Source organism: Pongo abelii, chromosome 10 (assembly GCF_028885655.2).
Source record: "Pongo abelii isolate AG06213 chromosome 10, NHGRI_mPonAbe1-v2.0_pri, whole genome shotgun sequence".
NCBI classification, from domain to species: Eukaryota; Metazoa; Chordata; class Mammalia; order Primates; family Hominidae; genus Pongo; species Pongo abelii.
In genome coordinates this window covers 62,071,883-62,090,320 of record NC_071995.2, presented here as the reverse complement: position 1 = coordinate 62,090,320, position 18,438 = coordinate 62,071,883, and the positions used below count along the sequence as shown (strand labels likewise).

The 18,438-nt window shown below is 39.4% G+C and overlaps 1 protein-coding gene across 2 annotated transcripts in view; it reads right to left on the bottom strand.

Annotated features, from left to right (window-relative positions):
- The window catches only part of SRGAP1 (SLIT-ROBO Rho GTPase activating protein 1), a 318,022-nt gene that overhangs the window by 13,526 nt on the left and 286,058 nt on the right, over positions 1–18,438 (bottom strand). For both annotated transcript variants that reach the window (XM_009247985.3, XM_024256709.2), the window contains exons 17-21: positions 16,791–17,015; positions 12,894–12,973; positions 2,705–2,885; positions 1,165–1,299; positions 691–1,030 (exon numbers count right to left, since the gene is read on the bottom strand). In XM_009247985.3, the coding sequence (XP_009246260.2) occupies positions 691–1,030; positions 1,165–1,299; positions 2,705–2,885; positions 12,894–12,973; positions 16,791–17,015 (961 nt within the window). The remainder of the gene's footprint in view (positions 1–690; positions 1,031–1,164; positions 1,300–2,704; positions 2,886–12,893; positions 12,974–16,790; positions 17,016–18,438) is intronic.

Below are 18,438 nucleotides of genomic sequence, written 5' to 3'. Positions count from 1 at the left end.
CTTGGTCAATTTTAGTCATTAGAAGAAAACTACACAGCCCCTATCTGCAGTCACTGCTGGGAAGCAAAGACCTGAATGTGTTCAGGAGGTACACAGGATCCAGACTTGTTCTTCAAATATCTATCTATTATTGATCACATTATTTATTAGGTCTCATCTTTTCTAAGTTGAAAGTGCCATCTTTATCATATACAGTAGGGGTTTGCACTATCTGTGGCTTCAGGCATCCACTGGGGATCTTGAAACATATGCCCTGCAGATAAGGAGGGACTACTGTTTTAAGGTTTTTCTGTTTCTGGGCTCTCCATTCTGTTTCATCCATCTGTCTGTTTTACTAGCTTTAGAATGCATTTAGGATCTGGCAGGGCCACTGCTTCCCCATTCTTCTTTTTCAAAGTTTTTCTGGCTATTGACAATGATAGGTTTGAATGTCCTGGGTCCTACGTTTTTGTCATGTTTCTGTTTAAATCACTATGAACCTTTGGGCCCTTCCAGTAACAAATTGTTCAAAAAAGACTCACAGTCAGGGCCTAAGTTAAAGAATGAGCTGGTTTTGTTTCTGTTTTCTTTAGTTGGTTCTATACAGAAATATAAAGTAAATAAAGTAAAAAATAAATAAAGTAAATCTTTCACACCTCCTACATCACACTTAGGTACTTAAAATGCAATATGTAATTAAAAGCATCGTACCTGAGCAATTGTCTCTGGGTCCAGTGGCTTGTGGTCATTGAAGCCCGTGTATTGCCCTGATGACGTGGACCTTCTAATGGGAGGGCTGTCGATCTTCTTGAGGGAGTCGTGCCGGCTGATGTTGGTCAGGCTGCCATGGCCAGGCCTGCGCCTCCGCTCAGGACTGTCATTGTTGAGGCCACGGTTCTGCAGCAGGCCCCGGGGGTGACTGGCAAGGCTCGGGGACCCCAGGTCAACTGAGGAGTTAGAAAGGGCATGTGGAGGGTGGAGCGGGCAATGGCCATCACTGGTCCTGCCAGGACGCCTTACTGGAGGGGGTGGCTCTCCTCTTTTTCGTTGCCTAGACGTTCACAGAAACAGGGAGAAAACAGAAGAGTGTATCACACCGGGCAGTACTGCAAGGCTGAGGGTACAGTGACTCCTCATGGCCCCAGGAGTGGAGGCTTAGGGGCCTGATTCCCCGGCTCTACTTACCTGGCTAAATAGCCGTCAGGATGACGGTCTGTTGGGGAGTTCATGTCCTTGGATGAGGACTTGTCTTCCGTGACTGGCCCACTGCTGGCCTCACTGTCGGCTTTTTGGCTCAGAGTGTCTGAAAACGTATCATCCCTGAAACAGTAAGATGAGTGGAGACAAAATTTACTAGATTTACAAATTTTACAAAATTTGCTAGATGAGTGGAGACAAAAATTTACGTGATAGCATTCATGTATGAAATAGCATTATGCATGAAAGCCCTTCTTTTATTACAATAACTTTTCTCTTTTCATTATAAAAGCAATACAATTTCATTACAGGTACAACAGCAATTTCAGTTATACAAAAAAGACTGAAATAATCACCCATAATATAACATTCAGAGACAACTACTGTTAGAATTTTAAGAAATATCCTCCTCCATCTTCTATTCTATGCCTGGGATACATATCTGTGAGTGTGCACATACATATGTATGGCATTTATACTACAGTCACGTGTTGCTTAACAGCGAGGATACGTTCTGAGAAATGCGTTGTCAAGCAATCTCATCACTGTGGGAACATCATAGAGTGCACTTACACAAACCTAGATGGTAGAGCCTATTGCACACCTAGGCTACATGGTGGAGCCTATTGCTCCTAGGCTACAAACCTGCACAGCATGTTACTGTACTGAATGCTACAGGCAGTTGTAACACAATGGTGTAAACAAATATTTGTGTATCTAAACATAGAAAAGGTACAGTAAAAATAGGATATTAAATCCATCATATACGTGGTCCATTGATGCTCAAAATGTCATTGTGTGGTACATGACTGTACAGATATTTATGCAGATTTATTTTATATATGAATATATTTATATGTTGATATTTCAGATATATATGACTACGTGTCTGTATATACACACATTTCTTGGCTTCCGAGATACACATTTTAACATTTCTGAAATTAGGCTGAATCATTCAGTCACTGTATACCTTTTGTGTGCTATATTTGTCTTTTCCTTAAAAAGCTACTTTTGGACTACACATTATTTTGCAACCTGTTTCTTTCACTTAATATGTTATGACTATCTTCCCATGTCTTTAAATACTTTTGAAATTAGAGCTTTCTCCTCAGCAAAAAACAAAACAAAAAACAGCATAGCAATGATTCCCTCTGACTTTAGGCCAGTGTCCTTCCCCTGGGGAATCTGGAATTGAAATGGTAAACAGACATCAAGAGAAGAGCACTGCTGTTTTTGGAATTACCAATGTCACCTCAGCTCTTAACCCCATTCTATGCATAGGTTATTTTTCTAACAATCTGAAAGCTTCAGAAGATGTCTCCCCTCAGTTCTTGCTCCAAACCTCCTGGGCCCTGACTTACTGTTAGCAAAGAGCCACTGGCAAGGTAAGGAACTGTGCCTAGCTCTGAAGTTTTATCTCTGTAATCTCTTCTGCTCCTTTCTCACAAGACCAAGGTCAGTTTAAGAACAATGGCTGGAGTCCTCTATTGGGAGCACTCAGGCAATCAAAGTTGAGACTACTCACATATCCTGCACCACTATATACTGGTGAGGCACCAGCCCGTCAATCCCGTTGTGCCTGCCTTCCCACCAGTCCTCAGATGCACGGTGATACAGCAGCAGGGAGGCACCCTTCTTGAAGGATAGTTCTCTGGCGGACCGCCCAACATAGTCAAACTTGGCTATTGCTTCTATTGGCTCACACTCTACAATGAACACACCAGAAAACAGTGAGAAACAGAGTTGTTAGGAAGGCATGGTATCCTATCTGTGAGGGCTCTATGAGGCTTCAAATAATCAAGACCATTTTAATATCTAGACTGAACAGAGTCATCAACACATTATCAAGGCAGAAAATAGAGGCTGTTTAAAAAGATACAGAAAAACATTATCTTGCTGTCATCAGTTTTTCAGGCAAAGAAAAACTGAACATTGGATTTTCATTTCCACAGCCTTTTACTAGAGATATAATGACAGTCAAAAAAAAATACTTTAAACTTTGCAATAGGATATATAAAATCTCTCCTTGAGTTGTAATATCCTCCATAATTGCTTCAATATGATTTTGACACTGATAGATGACACTGAGGGAATTTCCTTGTAACATGTTAATACCATTTATAACATGGAAAAAAATCACCATCTCAGAACATTAGGAAGTTTATGCTTTACCGGCTTATTTAAGAAAAAATCAAGTAAAATCACAATAAATAGTATGTGAATACATTTAATTTCCCCATATGCTCTCTGGCACTATCAAATCTTCAAACTAACACTGATGGTAATCCCGATTTTTTTCTCTAGTATCAGTAACAAATTTTGGATCTTAACCATGAAACAAATATGCCTTAAATTGCCTTCTGTCCAAATTAAAAAAACAGATTCAAAATTTTTATTTTTCTTGAGATCAAAGGATATTCAAGGGAATGATGGTGAGTGAAAAAAGCCAATCTCAAAAGACTGCATACCATACAATTCCATTTATATAGCATTCTTCAAATGACATAATTATAGAGATGGAGAATATATTAGTGGTTGCCAGAGGTTGGGGATGGGAAGGTGATGGAGGGAAGCGGCTGTGGCTATAAAGGGTAGCACAAGGGTTCCTTGTAATGGAACTGTTTGTTATCTTGACTGGGTTGTGGTCACACAAAGCTATACATGTGATAAAACTGTACAGATCTAAGTAAACACACACACAAAGGAGTGCATGTAAAGCTGCTGAAACATTTATATAGTGAATGGTTTGTATCATTGTCAATTTCCTGCCTGTGAAATGATATTACAGTTTTGTAAGATATCACCATTGACAGAAACTGGCAGAAGGTATACAAGATCTCTCTGTATTGTTTTTTACAACAGCTTGTGAATCTACAATGATTTCAAAATAATAAGTTAGAAAAAAAAAGATATCAACTGCTAGGCTTACACTTGGAATTCAGCTCTGATCTAATTCTGACCACAAATATTGAAGGCAAACAGGAGGACAAACTCAGCAACCAAAGAGGTGTTTCTTTGTGATTTATCTTATTGCAAGAAGCTCCTCAATTTGAGGCATTATGATCTTTGCTCCCCTCTCCCACAAATACCTCATCCTTAGCCTTGTAATCATCAAAGGTGAGTAAACTTCTCTTCAATAATAAACAGGACGAAAAGGGGCCAAGGCAAGGGGCATATGCTTATAGGAATATGCCTATGCAATGAACAATACATCACTTGCTAAAAACTGAGCATGTATTCATTTCCAGATACTCTAGAAGATCTGTACACAGAAGAGATTAAAACCTGCCTATTTCAAAAATTCCCCAGGAAGTTGTCTTCTATGTGGTAGCAAACCTTCCCATTTAAAAGAGTTTATTCTTCCAAAAGTTTACTGCAATAGCCACTGTACTTGTAATAATTGCATGAGAAAGTCTTGGACAGACAGCTGGGCTTCTTTCTCATTTGATATATTGAAAATTCTCTGGGACATAGAAGGCAAAAACATAAAAACCAACAAACATATTAAAAAGCTTAGGCTTCACCTTATTATATAAAGGCCCTGGCCAAATTTCAGCCAAACATTTTAAATAAAGACAAAGAAAAATGCCCCTTCTTTTTGCTTTGGATAATTTTTTTTTCTTTTAAATAGTGACAGGGTCTTGCTACATTGCCAAGGCTGGTCTCAAACTGCTGGGCAACATAGCAATCCTCCAGCCATGGCCTCCCAAAGTGCTGGGATTATAGGTGCCTGGCCTCTAGTAGATAATGTTTGAGGCAAATAATATTTTGTATCACAGAACCACAACACTATAATCTGCACAGTAGGCTTCCCAACAAAGTAGTTGTAAGGATAATGTTTAAAACAACAGTTTAAATGTTTTAGTGGCTGGGAGCGGTGGCTCTCGCCTGTAATCCCAGCACTTTGGCAGGCCGAGGCAGGAGGATCACTGTGTTGCCCAGGAGTTCGAGATCAGTCTGGACAACACAGTGAGACCTCATTTCTATAAAAATAAATAAATAAATAAATAAATAAATCCTTTAGCAATTGAATAAAACTTTTAGATTATATGTTAACACTCTGGTATTCCCCCAAATTATATTTTACCAAAACAATATAAATAGCAGCTTTATTAAACATCTATGTGTCTGCTTCATAGAGGAGGGACTATAACTTTATATTTAAAGGGAATGATCTCATTATAGTTCAAAACTTAAAGAATAAATCCTGGTTGACTTGCGATGACAGATACCCAAATATGTACCCGAGTTATTCCTATGAAAAAGAAATAAACATCCCATGGAAGAATGAAGACATGCTAGTTTTTGTTTTTTTGAGACAGGGTCTCATTTTGTCACCCATGCCGGTTATAGTAGCACAATCATTGCTCACTGTAACCCCAAACTCCTGGGCTCAAGTGATCCTCCCACCTTAACTTCCTAAGTAGCTAGGACTACAGACGTGGCATGCTAATTTATTTATAAGAACTTCAAGACATGTAATTTGCAAATTCCTGTGTGAACACACCCACATATTTGTATTTGGTTTTACTTACAAAAATTAAAAGATACCAGCACATGATACAGTATACAGTCTACATATACTTGTGTTACAGGAATAAAGACAGAACCATTAATGTTCTTTAATGACGTTCGATCACACACTGTCAATGCTGGCCATTCAACATAGTTAAGACTATTCAACAGATACATACATATTTTATTATAATTGCACAATCACGACCTCTATGATCATCTCCTCTTATTATTACTTTATTTTATTTTGAGACAGACTCTTGCTCTGTCGCCAGGCTGGAGTGCAGTGGCGTGATCTTGGCTCACCACAACTTCTGCCTCCTGGGTTCAAGCGATTCTCATGCCTCAGCCTCTCCAGTAGCTGGGACTGCAGGCACGTGCCACCATGCCCCGATAATTTTTGTATTTTTAGTAGCAGTGGGGTTTCACCATGTTGGCCAGGATGGTCTCGATCTCTTGACCTTGTGATCCGTCCGCCTCGGCCTCCCAAAGTGCTGAGATTACACGCGTGAGCCACTGCGCCTGGCCTTATTATTTTTTTGAAACAAGCAACAGGATTATCCGACTCTGCTTATTTATTCAAATGTGGTCAGGTTATGACAGGATGACCAGATAAATCAGCAGAACATTTTATTGGCAATCCAGTACATCAACTAGTAATTCTCAGCAGTTTCATTATTTTTACTCTTTCTACTCCCGTGAGAGCCATTTCACAGTCAAGTGTCAATCAATAAGCTATTTACACACATCTTAGTCTGGTCATTGCAGAGCAAATCAATCTCAGGGCACGGTACACTATGCCTCTTTCATATAGAGAGCCTCACAGTACTTCAAGGTCCTGCAGAGACTTCATAGAATGCTGCTACTGCTGCTATCAATAACAATAATAGTGAGAGTGCAACATGATCACTTAGTTTTCCTGCATGGGTAATATAATTTTGTGCAAAAGGGAAGACAATTCAGCACAGCTGATTCCGACTGCCTGGTGCTGTCAAGTCTTATATTTCCATTTCTTGTAATGTTATATACAATGTGATCACACTTTCTCTTTGGGACTTTGCTGTTGCTGACATTTTTCCTCCTAGATCTGTTACCCACTGTCCTTGCAGAGAATGGTTTTGTTCTGTGATAGCCTGTCTTTCAGAAACAAAAGCTACTCTCTCTAGTGATCCATGACAGAGAAAAAAATACAATACCTCGGCAATCAAAGGATAATTGATACTCTAGTTAATTTAGTTACAGGATTTTGGAGGTTGGCTGCGGGTGAGAATATCTGTCCTTTGTAAGCAGTGTTTTTCTTTCCAGAAAAATCAGGTGAACATGGTCAAAATGTTATCTAAAACACAGAGCACTCGGCAAAGCTCTTTTATAGTCAAGAGGTAAAAGGCAGATGGCATGATGGTGAGATTCATGTTTGGGAAGAGAGATGGCTGGGCTTTGTCCTGGCTTTTCTGGCTACTGGGGAAACCAGGTAAACACCTAAGAGAAGGCAGCAGTGAAAAAGAAATAAACCATGCGAGAAACAAAGAAACCCAAAAGAAAGGATGGTGGCAGAGGCAGGACTCAGAGACTTTCAAAAGCAACATCACAGGCTGGGCATGGTGGCTCACGCCTGTAATCCCAGCATTTTGGGAGGCTGAGGCAGGAGGACTGCTTGAGGCCAGGAGTTTGAAACAACCCTGGGCAACACAGGAAGGCCCTGTCTCTAAAGAAAAAGAAAAAAAATAAAAATAAAAAAGAGCAACATTATAGAAATAGAAGCTCTCACTTTAAAGGATGTCTTGTAAATTAAGTTCAGAAAATGTCAACTGATTTTACTTTTAAAGACACAAGGAAGGCAGGGCGTGGGTGGCTCATGCCTCTAATCCCAGCACTTTGGATCCCAGGAGGATCGTTTGAGCCCAGGAGTTTGAGACCAGCCTGGGCAACATAGGGAAACCCTGTCTCTACAAAAAATACAAAATTAGCCAGGCATGGTGGTGCATGCCTATGGTCCCAGTTACTCAGGAGGCTGAGGTGGGAGGATCACTTGGCCCCAGGAGGTGGAGGCTGCAGTGAGCCAAGATTGTGCCACTGTACTCCAGCCTGGGCAACAGAGTGGAAACCCTGTCTCACAGAAAAAAAAAAAAAAAAAAAAGACACAAAGAAGCTTTCTTTTTTAGCAGATAGTGGACACTAGATACCTTAATTACCCTCCTGCTAGAATGAACAAAAAATGCTGGATTTAAAAGCAAACAACCAACCTTTGTAATTGCATTAATAAGCTATCAAGACAGTAAAGAATACTAAAGACCAAAATGCAATGAAAGTGGGAACCCAGAGAGGTAAGCAGAACATTAGAACATGAGTCAGATTTTGCCTTGAGGGCATTTTTCTAGACTGGTCACCTTAAGCTTTCTAATTTTTTTTCATAGGAGATTAAGTCCAGGGCTTGCCCAGTGTTAGGGAATCTAAGCCTCTTCCCCTCCTCCCCACCCTCAGAGAATTACACCCTCAGTTTCAGAGTGAACTTCACTCTAGTGTTCTAGAACTTTCTACAACACTTCTAGTTCTAGAACATCTAGTTCTAGAAATCTTTTCCCCTTGTAGCTCTCAATACCTCTCCATAGATTGTAACCATCTCCTCTGTCCTCCACCCCCATTAAGGAAATAACCTATCTTAAACCTTGACACAAATCATCTGAGAATCCCATCCACATTCCAGTTCTCAGGTAGGTTTGCAGTTTAAATTTGCACTACCTGGGTGGTCTGAAAAACTTCAAGCCAAAAATTCAATGTTGTCCCAGGCTGGTTGTAACCCAGGCAGAAGTACATGAAAACCCTCTCTGGAAGAATCTACCTTCCACTGAGCCTAAAGTTCCAAGAAATCTGTACAAAATTTACAAACACAGTGGAAAATAAGACTCAATGAGTGAGAGTCAACAAAACAAATTTGGGAGGACATATGGAAATTATCAGACACATATTCTGATGGGAAGCGCTGATGAATAAACAGCCAGAGACTATAAAAAATGATCAAGCAGCAGATATAAAAGCACACCAAATACAACTTGTAGAAAGAAATAATATTTAAAGGCTGGGCGCGGTGGCTCACACCTGTAATCCCAGCACTTTGAGAGGCTGGCGGGTGGATTACCTGAGGTCAGGAGTTTGAGACCAGCCTGGCCAACATGGTGAAACCCCGTCTCTTCTAAAAATATAAAAATTAGCTGGGCATGGTGGCATGCACCTGTAATCCCAGGTACTTGGGAGGCTGAGGCAGGAGAATCACTTGAACCTGGGAGGCGGAGTTTGCTGTGAGCTGAGAATGCACCATTGCTCTCCAGCCTGGACAAAAAAAGCAAAACTCTGCCAAAAAAAAAAAGAAAAGAAAAATAATATTTAAAAATAAAAATTCAATGGATATGCTTAAAGCAGATTAGTTACAGCTGAAGAGATTAAAAAAAGTATTTGTGCATATAGCTAAAGAAGTACTAGAGAAAACGGACAGCTTTAAATGTTTATATTAAAAAGTAAAAACTGTTGAAAATGAATGCTAAGACAAACTTAAGTTAGAAAATGAAAAAAATCTCTACAGAGAAAGAATAAAAAGTTTATTTGGGAGACATTAAATAGCTGGAAATATGTTCATGGACTGGAATATTGAATATTGTAAAGATATCAATTCTCTCCATATTAATATATGTAGAATTAATACAAAGGCAATCAAAACTCCAGTTGGGCTTTGGAGGGTTTTGTTTGTCTGAAGAACTTGAAAAACTGAGTCTAAAATTTAAGTGGAATTGCAAAGAGCCAAGAAGTATTACAAAGCAGAGGTGTTGCTTTATGAACGATTAAGATTTATTAAAAGGTATCAAAATTAGGACAGTGACATAGGGATAGACATGTAGACCAGTAGAAAAGAATAGAGCTCAGGAGGAAATTCACACAAAGAAGACACTTCATTTATGGCAAAGATGTAGAGCAGTGGAGAAAGGACAATTAATGCTGAGATAATTGCGACAATTACGCATCCATATAAAGAAAAAGGGAATGGATCCCTACCTCATCCCATACCCCCAAACAAATCGCTGGTGGAATAAAGATTTATGTGTGAAAAGCAAAACCTTAAAGGATTTAAAAGAATATATGGGGCCAGATGCAGAGGCTCATGCCTGTTATCCCATCACTTTTGGAGGCTGAGGTGGGTGGATCGCTTGAGGTCAGGAGTTTGAGACCAGCCTGACCAACATGTGAAATGCTGTCTCTACTAAAAATACAAAAATTAGCCATGCCTGTAGTCCCAGCTACTCGGGAGGCTGAGGCAGGAGAATCACTTGAACCCAGGATGTGGAGGTTGCAGTGAGCTGAGATCATGCCACTGCACTCCAGCATGGAGGACAGACAGACTCTGTCTCTAAATAAATAAATAAATAAGGCACCAAAGAAGACATATAAAGAGCCAACAGGTATATTTTAAAATGCTGAACATCACTAATCATCAGGAGAATGCAAATCAAAACCACATATGAGGTTATCCCACTGTGTTAGGAAACAAACAAAAGATAACAAGTGTTGGCTGGACACAATGGCTCATGCCTATAATCTCAGCACTTTGGGAGGCCAAGGCAGGTAAATGGCTTGAGCTCAGGAGTTCAAGACCAGCCTGGGGAACACAGCAAAACCCCATCTCTACAAAAAATTAGCTGGGTGTGGTAGAATGTGCCTCTAGTCCCAGCTACTTGGGAGGCTGAGGTGGGAGGATCACTGGAGCCTGGGAAGTCCAGGCTGCAGTGAGCCAAGATCATGCCACTGCTCTCCAGCCTGGGTGACAGTGAGACCCTGTCTGAAAAACAAAAAACAAAAACAAAAACAAAAACAAAAAGATAAGCGTTGCCAAGGATATGGATAAATTAAAACCTTTGTACACTGCTGGTGGGAACACAAAATGGCACAGCTGCTTTAGAAAACAGTACAGAGATTCCTCAAAAACTTAAAAATAGAACTACCATGTGATCCAACAATCCTACTTCTGGGTATTTATCCAAAATAACTGAAATCAGGACCTTGAAGAGCACTCCTATGTTCATTTCAGCACTATTCACAATAGCCAAGATGTAGAAATGGACTCAATGTCTATGGACAGATGAATGGATAAAGAAAATATAGGTAAATACAACGGCATTCTATTCAGATTGTAAAAAGAAGGAAATCCCGACATATGTGACAGCATGGATGAACCTGGAGGACATTTTGCTAAGTGAAATAAGCCAGACACAGAAAGACAAATACTATGTAAGTTCACTTATATGAGGTATCTAAAAGAATCCAATTCATAGAATCAAAGGGTGGAACAGTAGTTGCCAGAGGCTGGGGGAAGGGGGAAATGAGAAGTTACTAATAAGCGAGAATAAAGTTTCAGTCAAGCAAGGTGAACAAGCTCTAGAGATCTGCTGTATAACACTGTACCTATGGTCAACGCTAAGGTACTGTACACTTAAGTGTTCTTACCAAAATAAAATAAGAGAATATAGGAGAATTATTTATTACCTCAAGACACAGAAGGATTTCTTAAAGGAGATGCGAAGTAAAATTACCATGAAGGAAAAGATTGATAAATTTAACTACTTTAAAATTAAGATCTTCTGTTTAGCAAAAGACATAATAAGCATTTGAAAAGCAAAGCTACAGAGCAGGGGAAGATATCTGCAAAGCATATACCCAATAAAGGACCTGATGTGGACCCACAAAGAACCCTTACAAATCAAATAAAAAGACAACTAAATACAAGACCAAGCGAAACCAAACAAAAAGAGCCCAGAAAACTCAATAGAAAAATGGGCAAAAGACTTGATAGGAATTTTACAAAAGATAAATAAACATATTATCAACCATGTCTTTTATCTTCTGACATCTTGGGCCTTGCTGACCTTGGAGGGACAGTCCCTCTAGGGTTAGCCAATTTCTGGAGATAGTAAACAACTCACCCACAAGCAAACTTTTCAAACACCAACCTGCCCATTGGAGCCAACACCCCACCACCCTGATTATCAGGCTCTCCCACTCCAGGCCACTGCTGCCCTATTCTCAGCACCCCAGGGCCAGGTACCAGACAACTTGGGACACCCCCTAATGCCCCAGAGCCTGCTGAAATTATTCCAACTAGGCGACCCTAAAGCTGCTTACCCTGCCTCACCCATTCCTTCCTGTGGAAAGCACACCAAGGTCTTCACTCTCCCTCTGCCTCCTGATGCTTCCCCAGGTAACCTCCCATAGCATGGCATGCCCCGTTCTCTGGGGAACTATAAGTAGCAACTGTGTTCATAAAAACGGTTTGACAGTATAGAGTAAAGCTGAAGACACGCTTAGAGAAACTCCTGTACATTTTCAGTAGGAGACATGTTCAAAATGTCCTAACAGTGCATAGTAGCACTGTTCTTAATAGCAACGAGTAGAAAATACCTCACATATTCATCAAGGACGGAATAGATACATACAATGGAATATTATACAGTGGTAAAATAAACAGTTCAAACTGCAAGCAACTGCACAGATGAACATCAGGAACATAATACTGAGTAGAAAAAAACTCACGAAAAATACATACAGTATGATCCCACTTATAGAAGATTTAAGAAAATAGAAAAGGAAACAAGAAACTATTTAAAAACACAAACACAGTGGTTACTCCTGAGGGGTAAGTAAAGCAGTCGGATCAGGGAAGTACAAAGGAAACAATAAGTCTTTTTTCTTAAGCTTGGTGGTGGTTCCACTGGTTTTCATTGTAATGTTATTTTTTATACCTTACACATATTTTATGAATTTTTTTTAATCTACTAGTTTTTTTTTTTTTTTTTTGAGATTGGGTCTGTTCTGTTGCCCAGGCTGGAGGGCAGTGGCGCTATCCTAGTTCACTGTAGCCTCAGACTCCTGGGCTCACGCAATCCTCCCACCTTACCCTCCTGAGTAACTGGGACTACAGGTGCACATCACCACGCCTGGCTAATTTTTTGTATTTTTTTGTAGAGATGGGATCTCACTATGTTGCACAGGCTGGTGTTGAACTCCTGGGCTCAAGTGATCCTCCAGCCTTGGCTTCCCAAAGTGCTGGGATTATAGGTGGGAGCCACTGTGCTTTGCCTCTAAAATTTTAATACAAGCAATTGTTTACAGTAGGGATATAAAGCCTGGTTTTATAAAAGCATAAGGGCAGAGCATACCATCTTCACTTGTGTGGGGCTCCGTACCAGCATCTTGGTCCACTTCCTCCAATGTACCGTGCTCACTGTATGGGCTGTCGCTGTAGAATACAAATGAAAATTCATATGAAATTAAAATAGATAAAAATTTTTTGAGACAGGTTCTTGTACTGCTGCCTAGGCTGGAGTGCAGTGGTGTGATCTTGGCTCACTGAAACCTCTGCCTCCCAGGCTCAAGTGATCCTCCCACCTCAGCCTCCCAAGTAGCTGGGACAACAGGTGTGCACCACCACACCTGGCTAATTTTCAATTTTTTTGTAAAGATGAGGGTCTCATTATTTTGTCTGGGCTGGTCTCAAACTCCTGGGCTTAACTGATCCTCCTGCCTTGGTCTCCCAAAGTGCCAGGATTACAGGTGTGAGCCACCACGCCCAGCCTGAGAGAATTTTAATAATGAGCAATTGCTATTGTAATGAAAACTGTAAGACTCTATAAAGGGCAAAAGAATAATTGGATAGTCGTCAGTGGAATCCTGGCGCCTCCATTGATTATGCTGTCTGTCCTATAGGAATATATATTAGATATATACATTCATCTTTGACTAGGTTATTTTACAACTCTATAAAGACAGAAGTTAACTTGTAAAAAATGGATAGCATTATAAGTAATTCTTATCCACAGAAATACAAATAAGTTGAATTCTGGTAGAATATGATTATTGCCCTATGGATAGACCAGTTTTTACAAATTCATTTTGCTATTCCTTTACTACATATAAATTGGTGGTTCTCTGATGTCTCCTTTGAACTGCTTGTGGCATCTTTACCATCTTTTCTTGTCACATGTTCATTGTATATCTGTATGAGAATCATGATTTTATCCTCTTTTAAAACTTGTCCGTTAACACCGTTACCACCAATCCTCAAATGTGTGCTGATAAATGGAATACATGGGCCACAAATATAAACCTACTGTTACTGTAAAAGCCCATTTACATTTCTGATGTTGGGGGACAAGTATAACTACTACACTGTTGACTTCCTGTTTAAAATGAGCAACACCCATAGAAAAAGACAGACACCGTCAAGCACACGTTACTGGCTGCAAGACTATCATGGGACCTTTACTCTGTTTGGAAAAAGTAGCAATCACAAAATGTCCTAGAATATAATACATCAAATAATATTGACCAGACATCTACAAACTTGCTCTTTTATAAAATGAACAAGACAGCAGAGCTTACTGACATAGACCTAATATTTAAAAACGCTAACCAGGCCAGGCATGGTGGCTCACGCCTGTAATCCCAGCATTTTGGGAGGCCAAGGTGGGTGGATCACCTGAGGTCAGGAACTCGAGACCAGCCTGGCCAACATGGTGAAACCCTGTCTCCGCTAAAAATACAAAAATTAGCTGGGTATAGTGGCAGATGCCTGTAATCCCATCTACTTGGGAGGCTGAGGCAGGATAATTGCTTGAACCTGGGAGGCAGAGGCTGCAGTGGGAATACAGTGAGTCAAGATTGCACCACGGCACTCTAGCCTGGCAACAGAGTGAAACTCTGTCTCCAAAAATATATAAAAAAAAAAAAAGCTAACCATATCTTTGGTACTGGCCTTAAAACAAATACAATGATGAAAATAAAATCGTGTATCTCAGCAGGGTTGAGTTGCATTCATTTACTTTCCCAGAGCCAAGCTTACTCAGTATCTTTCCCATAGTAAGTACTCAAGTAAATATTTTGAATTGAACTTCATGTGTAAAGTTGGTGAATATACTACAGAACTGGAATCTAGTATGTTTCGTTCTTAATTTAGAAAACAGTACTTCTGGAAATAGTCAACTCAGTTTTCTTAAGGCATATGACCATACTATGATTCAAGTAAAAAAAAAAAGTATTTTCAGTTATTTAACTATCTTTCAGCTACTCATTCCACTTCTACTTAATCTTCGGTAAGAAAATGAGAAAGTGTTGTGAGCAGGGTCCAGAATAAGGGATTTAGACAAACCTATTTCCAGCTGCTCTTGAATCCTAGCTGCACAGGGCAGTTTCTGAGGTGGGCAGGGAGGACGCCCAGTAAGAAGACTCACCTAACCTTGATTTACTACTAATCATTGGAAGGCTCCTTGGCCTTTCCTAACTTACTTGGTAGAGTGGTCATGCTAAATAAAAGAGATCATGTGCACTAAGCAGCTGAGATATAATAGGGGTTCAAGAAATTGAAGTTTCTTTCTTTGCTATTTTTTAATTGATATATAATAATTGTACATATTTTAGGGGTACATGTGATATTTTGATACCCATATACAATGTGTAATGATCAAATCTGGGTAACTGGGATATCCATCACCTCAAACATTAATTTTTTCTTCATGTTGGGAACCTTACAATTCTTCTGTTTTGAAATATACAATACATTATTGTTAGCTATAATTTTCCTCCTGTACTATTGAATACTAAAGCTTATTCCTTCTAAATTTTTTTATTTTTTTGAGACAGAGTCTTGCTCTGTCACCCAGGCTGCAGCGCAGTGGCGCGATCTTGGCTCATTGCAACCTCTGCCTCCCACGTTCAAGCGATTCCCCTGACTCAGCCTCCGGAGTAGCTGGGACTACAGGCACGCACCACCATGCCTGGCTAATTTTTGTATTTTTAGTAGAGATGGGGTTTCACCATGTTGGCCAGGCTGGTCTCGAACTCCTGACCTCAAGTCATCTGCCTGCCTCAGCCTCCCAAACTGCTGGGATTATAAGCATGAGCCACTGCGCCCAGCCTTTTTTTTTCTTTTTTTAGAGACAGGGTCTCGTTTTGTTGCTCAGGCTGGAATGCAGTGGTGTGATCAGAGCTCATTGCAGCCTTAAACTCCTGGGCTCAAATGATCTTCCAGCCTCAGCTTCTCAAGTATCTGGGACTACAGGTGTAAGCCACTGCACCTGGCTTATTCCTTCTACCTAACTGTATTTTTATAGCCCTTAACCAACTTCTTTTCATCCTTTCTATTCCCCTTCCCTTCCTAGCCTTTGGTAACCATCATTCTACTCCCTACCTCTATTAGAACCACTTTTTTAGCTCCATATATGAGTAAGAACATGTGATATTTGTCTTTCCTGCCTGGCTTACTTCACTTAACATAATGATCTTCACTGCTAGGTATACATCCAAAAGAAAGGAAATCAGTATATTGAAGAGATATCTGCACTCCCATATTTATTGCAGCATTAGTCACAATAGCCAAGATGTGAAAACAACCTAAGTGTCTATCAATGAATGAATGGATTAAAGAAATTATGGTACATCTACACAATGGAATATTATTCAGCCATAAAAAGAATGAGATCCTGTCATTTGCAGCAACATGGATGGAATGGGAGGCAATATTGCCATGCTAAAAATTTTATCCCAAAAATATATGAATATAATAAATTGGCTCAAAATGACCTAAAGGTCTAACTATAATTATAGCTAGAATTATATTCATTAGTAAGAGTGAGAATGAAAAGTTAAGAATAAAAATTCATTTGGTTGACAGGGCTCCTTTAAAATGAGACTTTAAAAACACTTTATATGAAACCAAAACATTTGATTTAGACTGAAAAATAAAATGTCAATCTGTTATCTTTTCTTGATTTAATGTAACGATAAAAGTTAATATAGCTCTACATAACATCAAAACCCTTTTTCTCTACAAAAACCATGATAGGGTAGATTTATTTGAAAGATAAGAGTCCTTGGAGAAAAGAGAGGGATGAATATGAGTTTCCATGGGTCTTAGCATTCTAAAAATTTATCTCAAGTTTTACTGCTTCTTCAAGTTGGAAGCATTGGTGGCTTATGGGAAACTCTTTCTTCTAATAAAATTGATAGCTATATTTCCATAATTTTTGGTGGGAGAGGAGGACTAAAATTCTTAGACTTACCAGTAGTCATCTCCAGCCATACATTTCTCATAAACAGGGCCATCCAGCTCTTTAGCATCTGGGAAAATAGTCTCATGGTGGATGATGATGGTTTTGATAATTTCATTCACATGTGCCTGGCAAGACACTTGATCCTGTATTTCTGGGACAGGCATCAATGTTGGGCCAAAGCAAATGGCCAGGTTATAAGGGTCCATCATATTCTCATCGCTGTACTGTGATAGACTACAAAAGGAAACAAGAAAGGAGTTATAAAAGAACAAAGAGAAAAAAAGGATATAAATGTTTAATAACAAGATACTTCAATACTTTAACAAGATACTTCAACTTTAAGTTGGCTCAGCAAACTCCAAAGAAAGTGAAATGACTTATGACCTTAACTAAGTAGAAATTGAGAGGGGATTCTAAGTCCTATTTGCTTAACTAAGTAGCATTTTTCAAAGTCAGGAGGGGGTTTAATATAATATTCACTACAATGGAGACCAGGATCATGTAAATGAGTTTTATTTGCAAATGTGACGGTCAAGCTCTAAATGTTCCTCAAGTAAATTTGGGATACACAGCGAGGATTTCCATAAAGCTTTATGGATGTCTTTAAAATTGTCTTCTCCCCACTCAAATATATCTCAGATTTTTAGCTTTCTCCTATAAATCTTGGGGAAAGCCTAGGAAAAAACAAATAACCTTTTCTTTGTAACTACTGAAAGGAGCCAATAACTCCAGGCTTTATAATCTGCTTTTGGGTAAGACATTCAACACTAGGTGACAACCAGTGTCACAAAAGCCATTATAAATACAAGAAAAGGGGAAAAGAATCCTCAATTCTTTTATTCTATGCAAGGCTTGCAAACTGTGGGGGAGATTTCCAGTTGTCTAGTACTAATTTCTACATTCTACTCAATGGGTATTTGTGAAATATTTTCACAGTGACTCAAAATAAGCCAGCTCTTTATTGCTATGCTCCCTGTTCTAGGGAGAGTTTAGATATGTTATCTTTCAGTGTATATAATGTCAATCTTGAAAGGAAATGTAAAATCCAGGTGAACATATGACAAATGGAAGGAGAAAAAGGAGACTCAACTACCTTTGTGAGATGATGACAGATACAAAGAAACTGAGATACCACATGACATGATAGTTTACCCTTTTTTTGGAAATAAGATAGTCTAGGAAGTAGAAAATACAAAAGCATAATTTCCACAGCTAACATATGTCTTTCCCTTCTGCCATTCCTCAAACACACAATATTTTTTAAAAAAATCACAATAACAGTAAATGATATTACAGATCATCTTGAAAATGGAGATTCTGAATAAGAATGGCCTAATTTCCAAAAGACATACTTCAGCTCAGTGGAGACAGTCACAGTTAATCTTTCTGGGTCTTTAGTGCTGGCTTGCAAACAAAAACTTGATGTAAAAATGTTATTTCCAAGTTTTGATTTTGCAGTAAAAAAGAATACCTAATTTCTCTTTTCATAATCCCCACCCCAACCATCCTGCCCTAGAGGCTGGGCCCTTGTGTCTGCAGGAAGGCAGGTGCAACCAGCCAGGTGGCCTCTGGGTAGAACCACTGGAAGCAAGGCCAGCAACACCCATGGTGCATTTGCCATTCTTTTGAGATGCATGATGAGTTAGGTTCAGGTTTT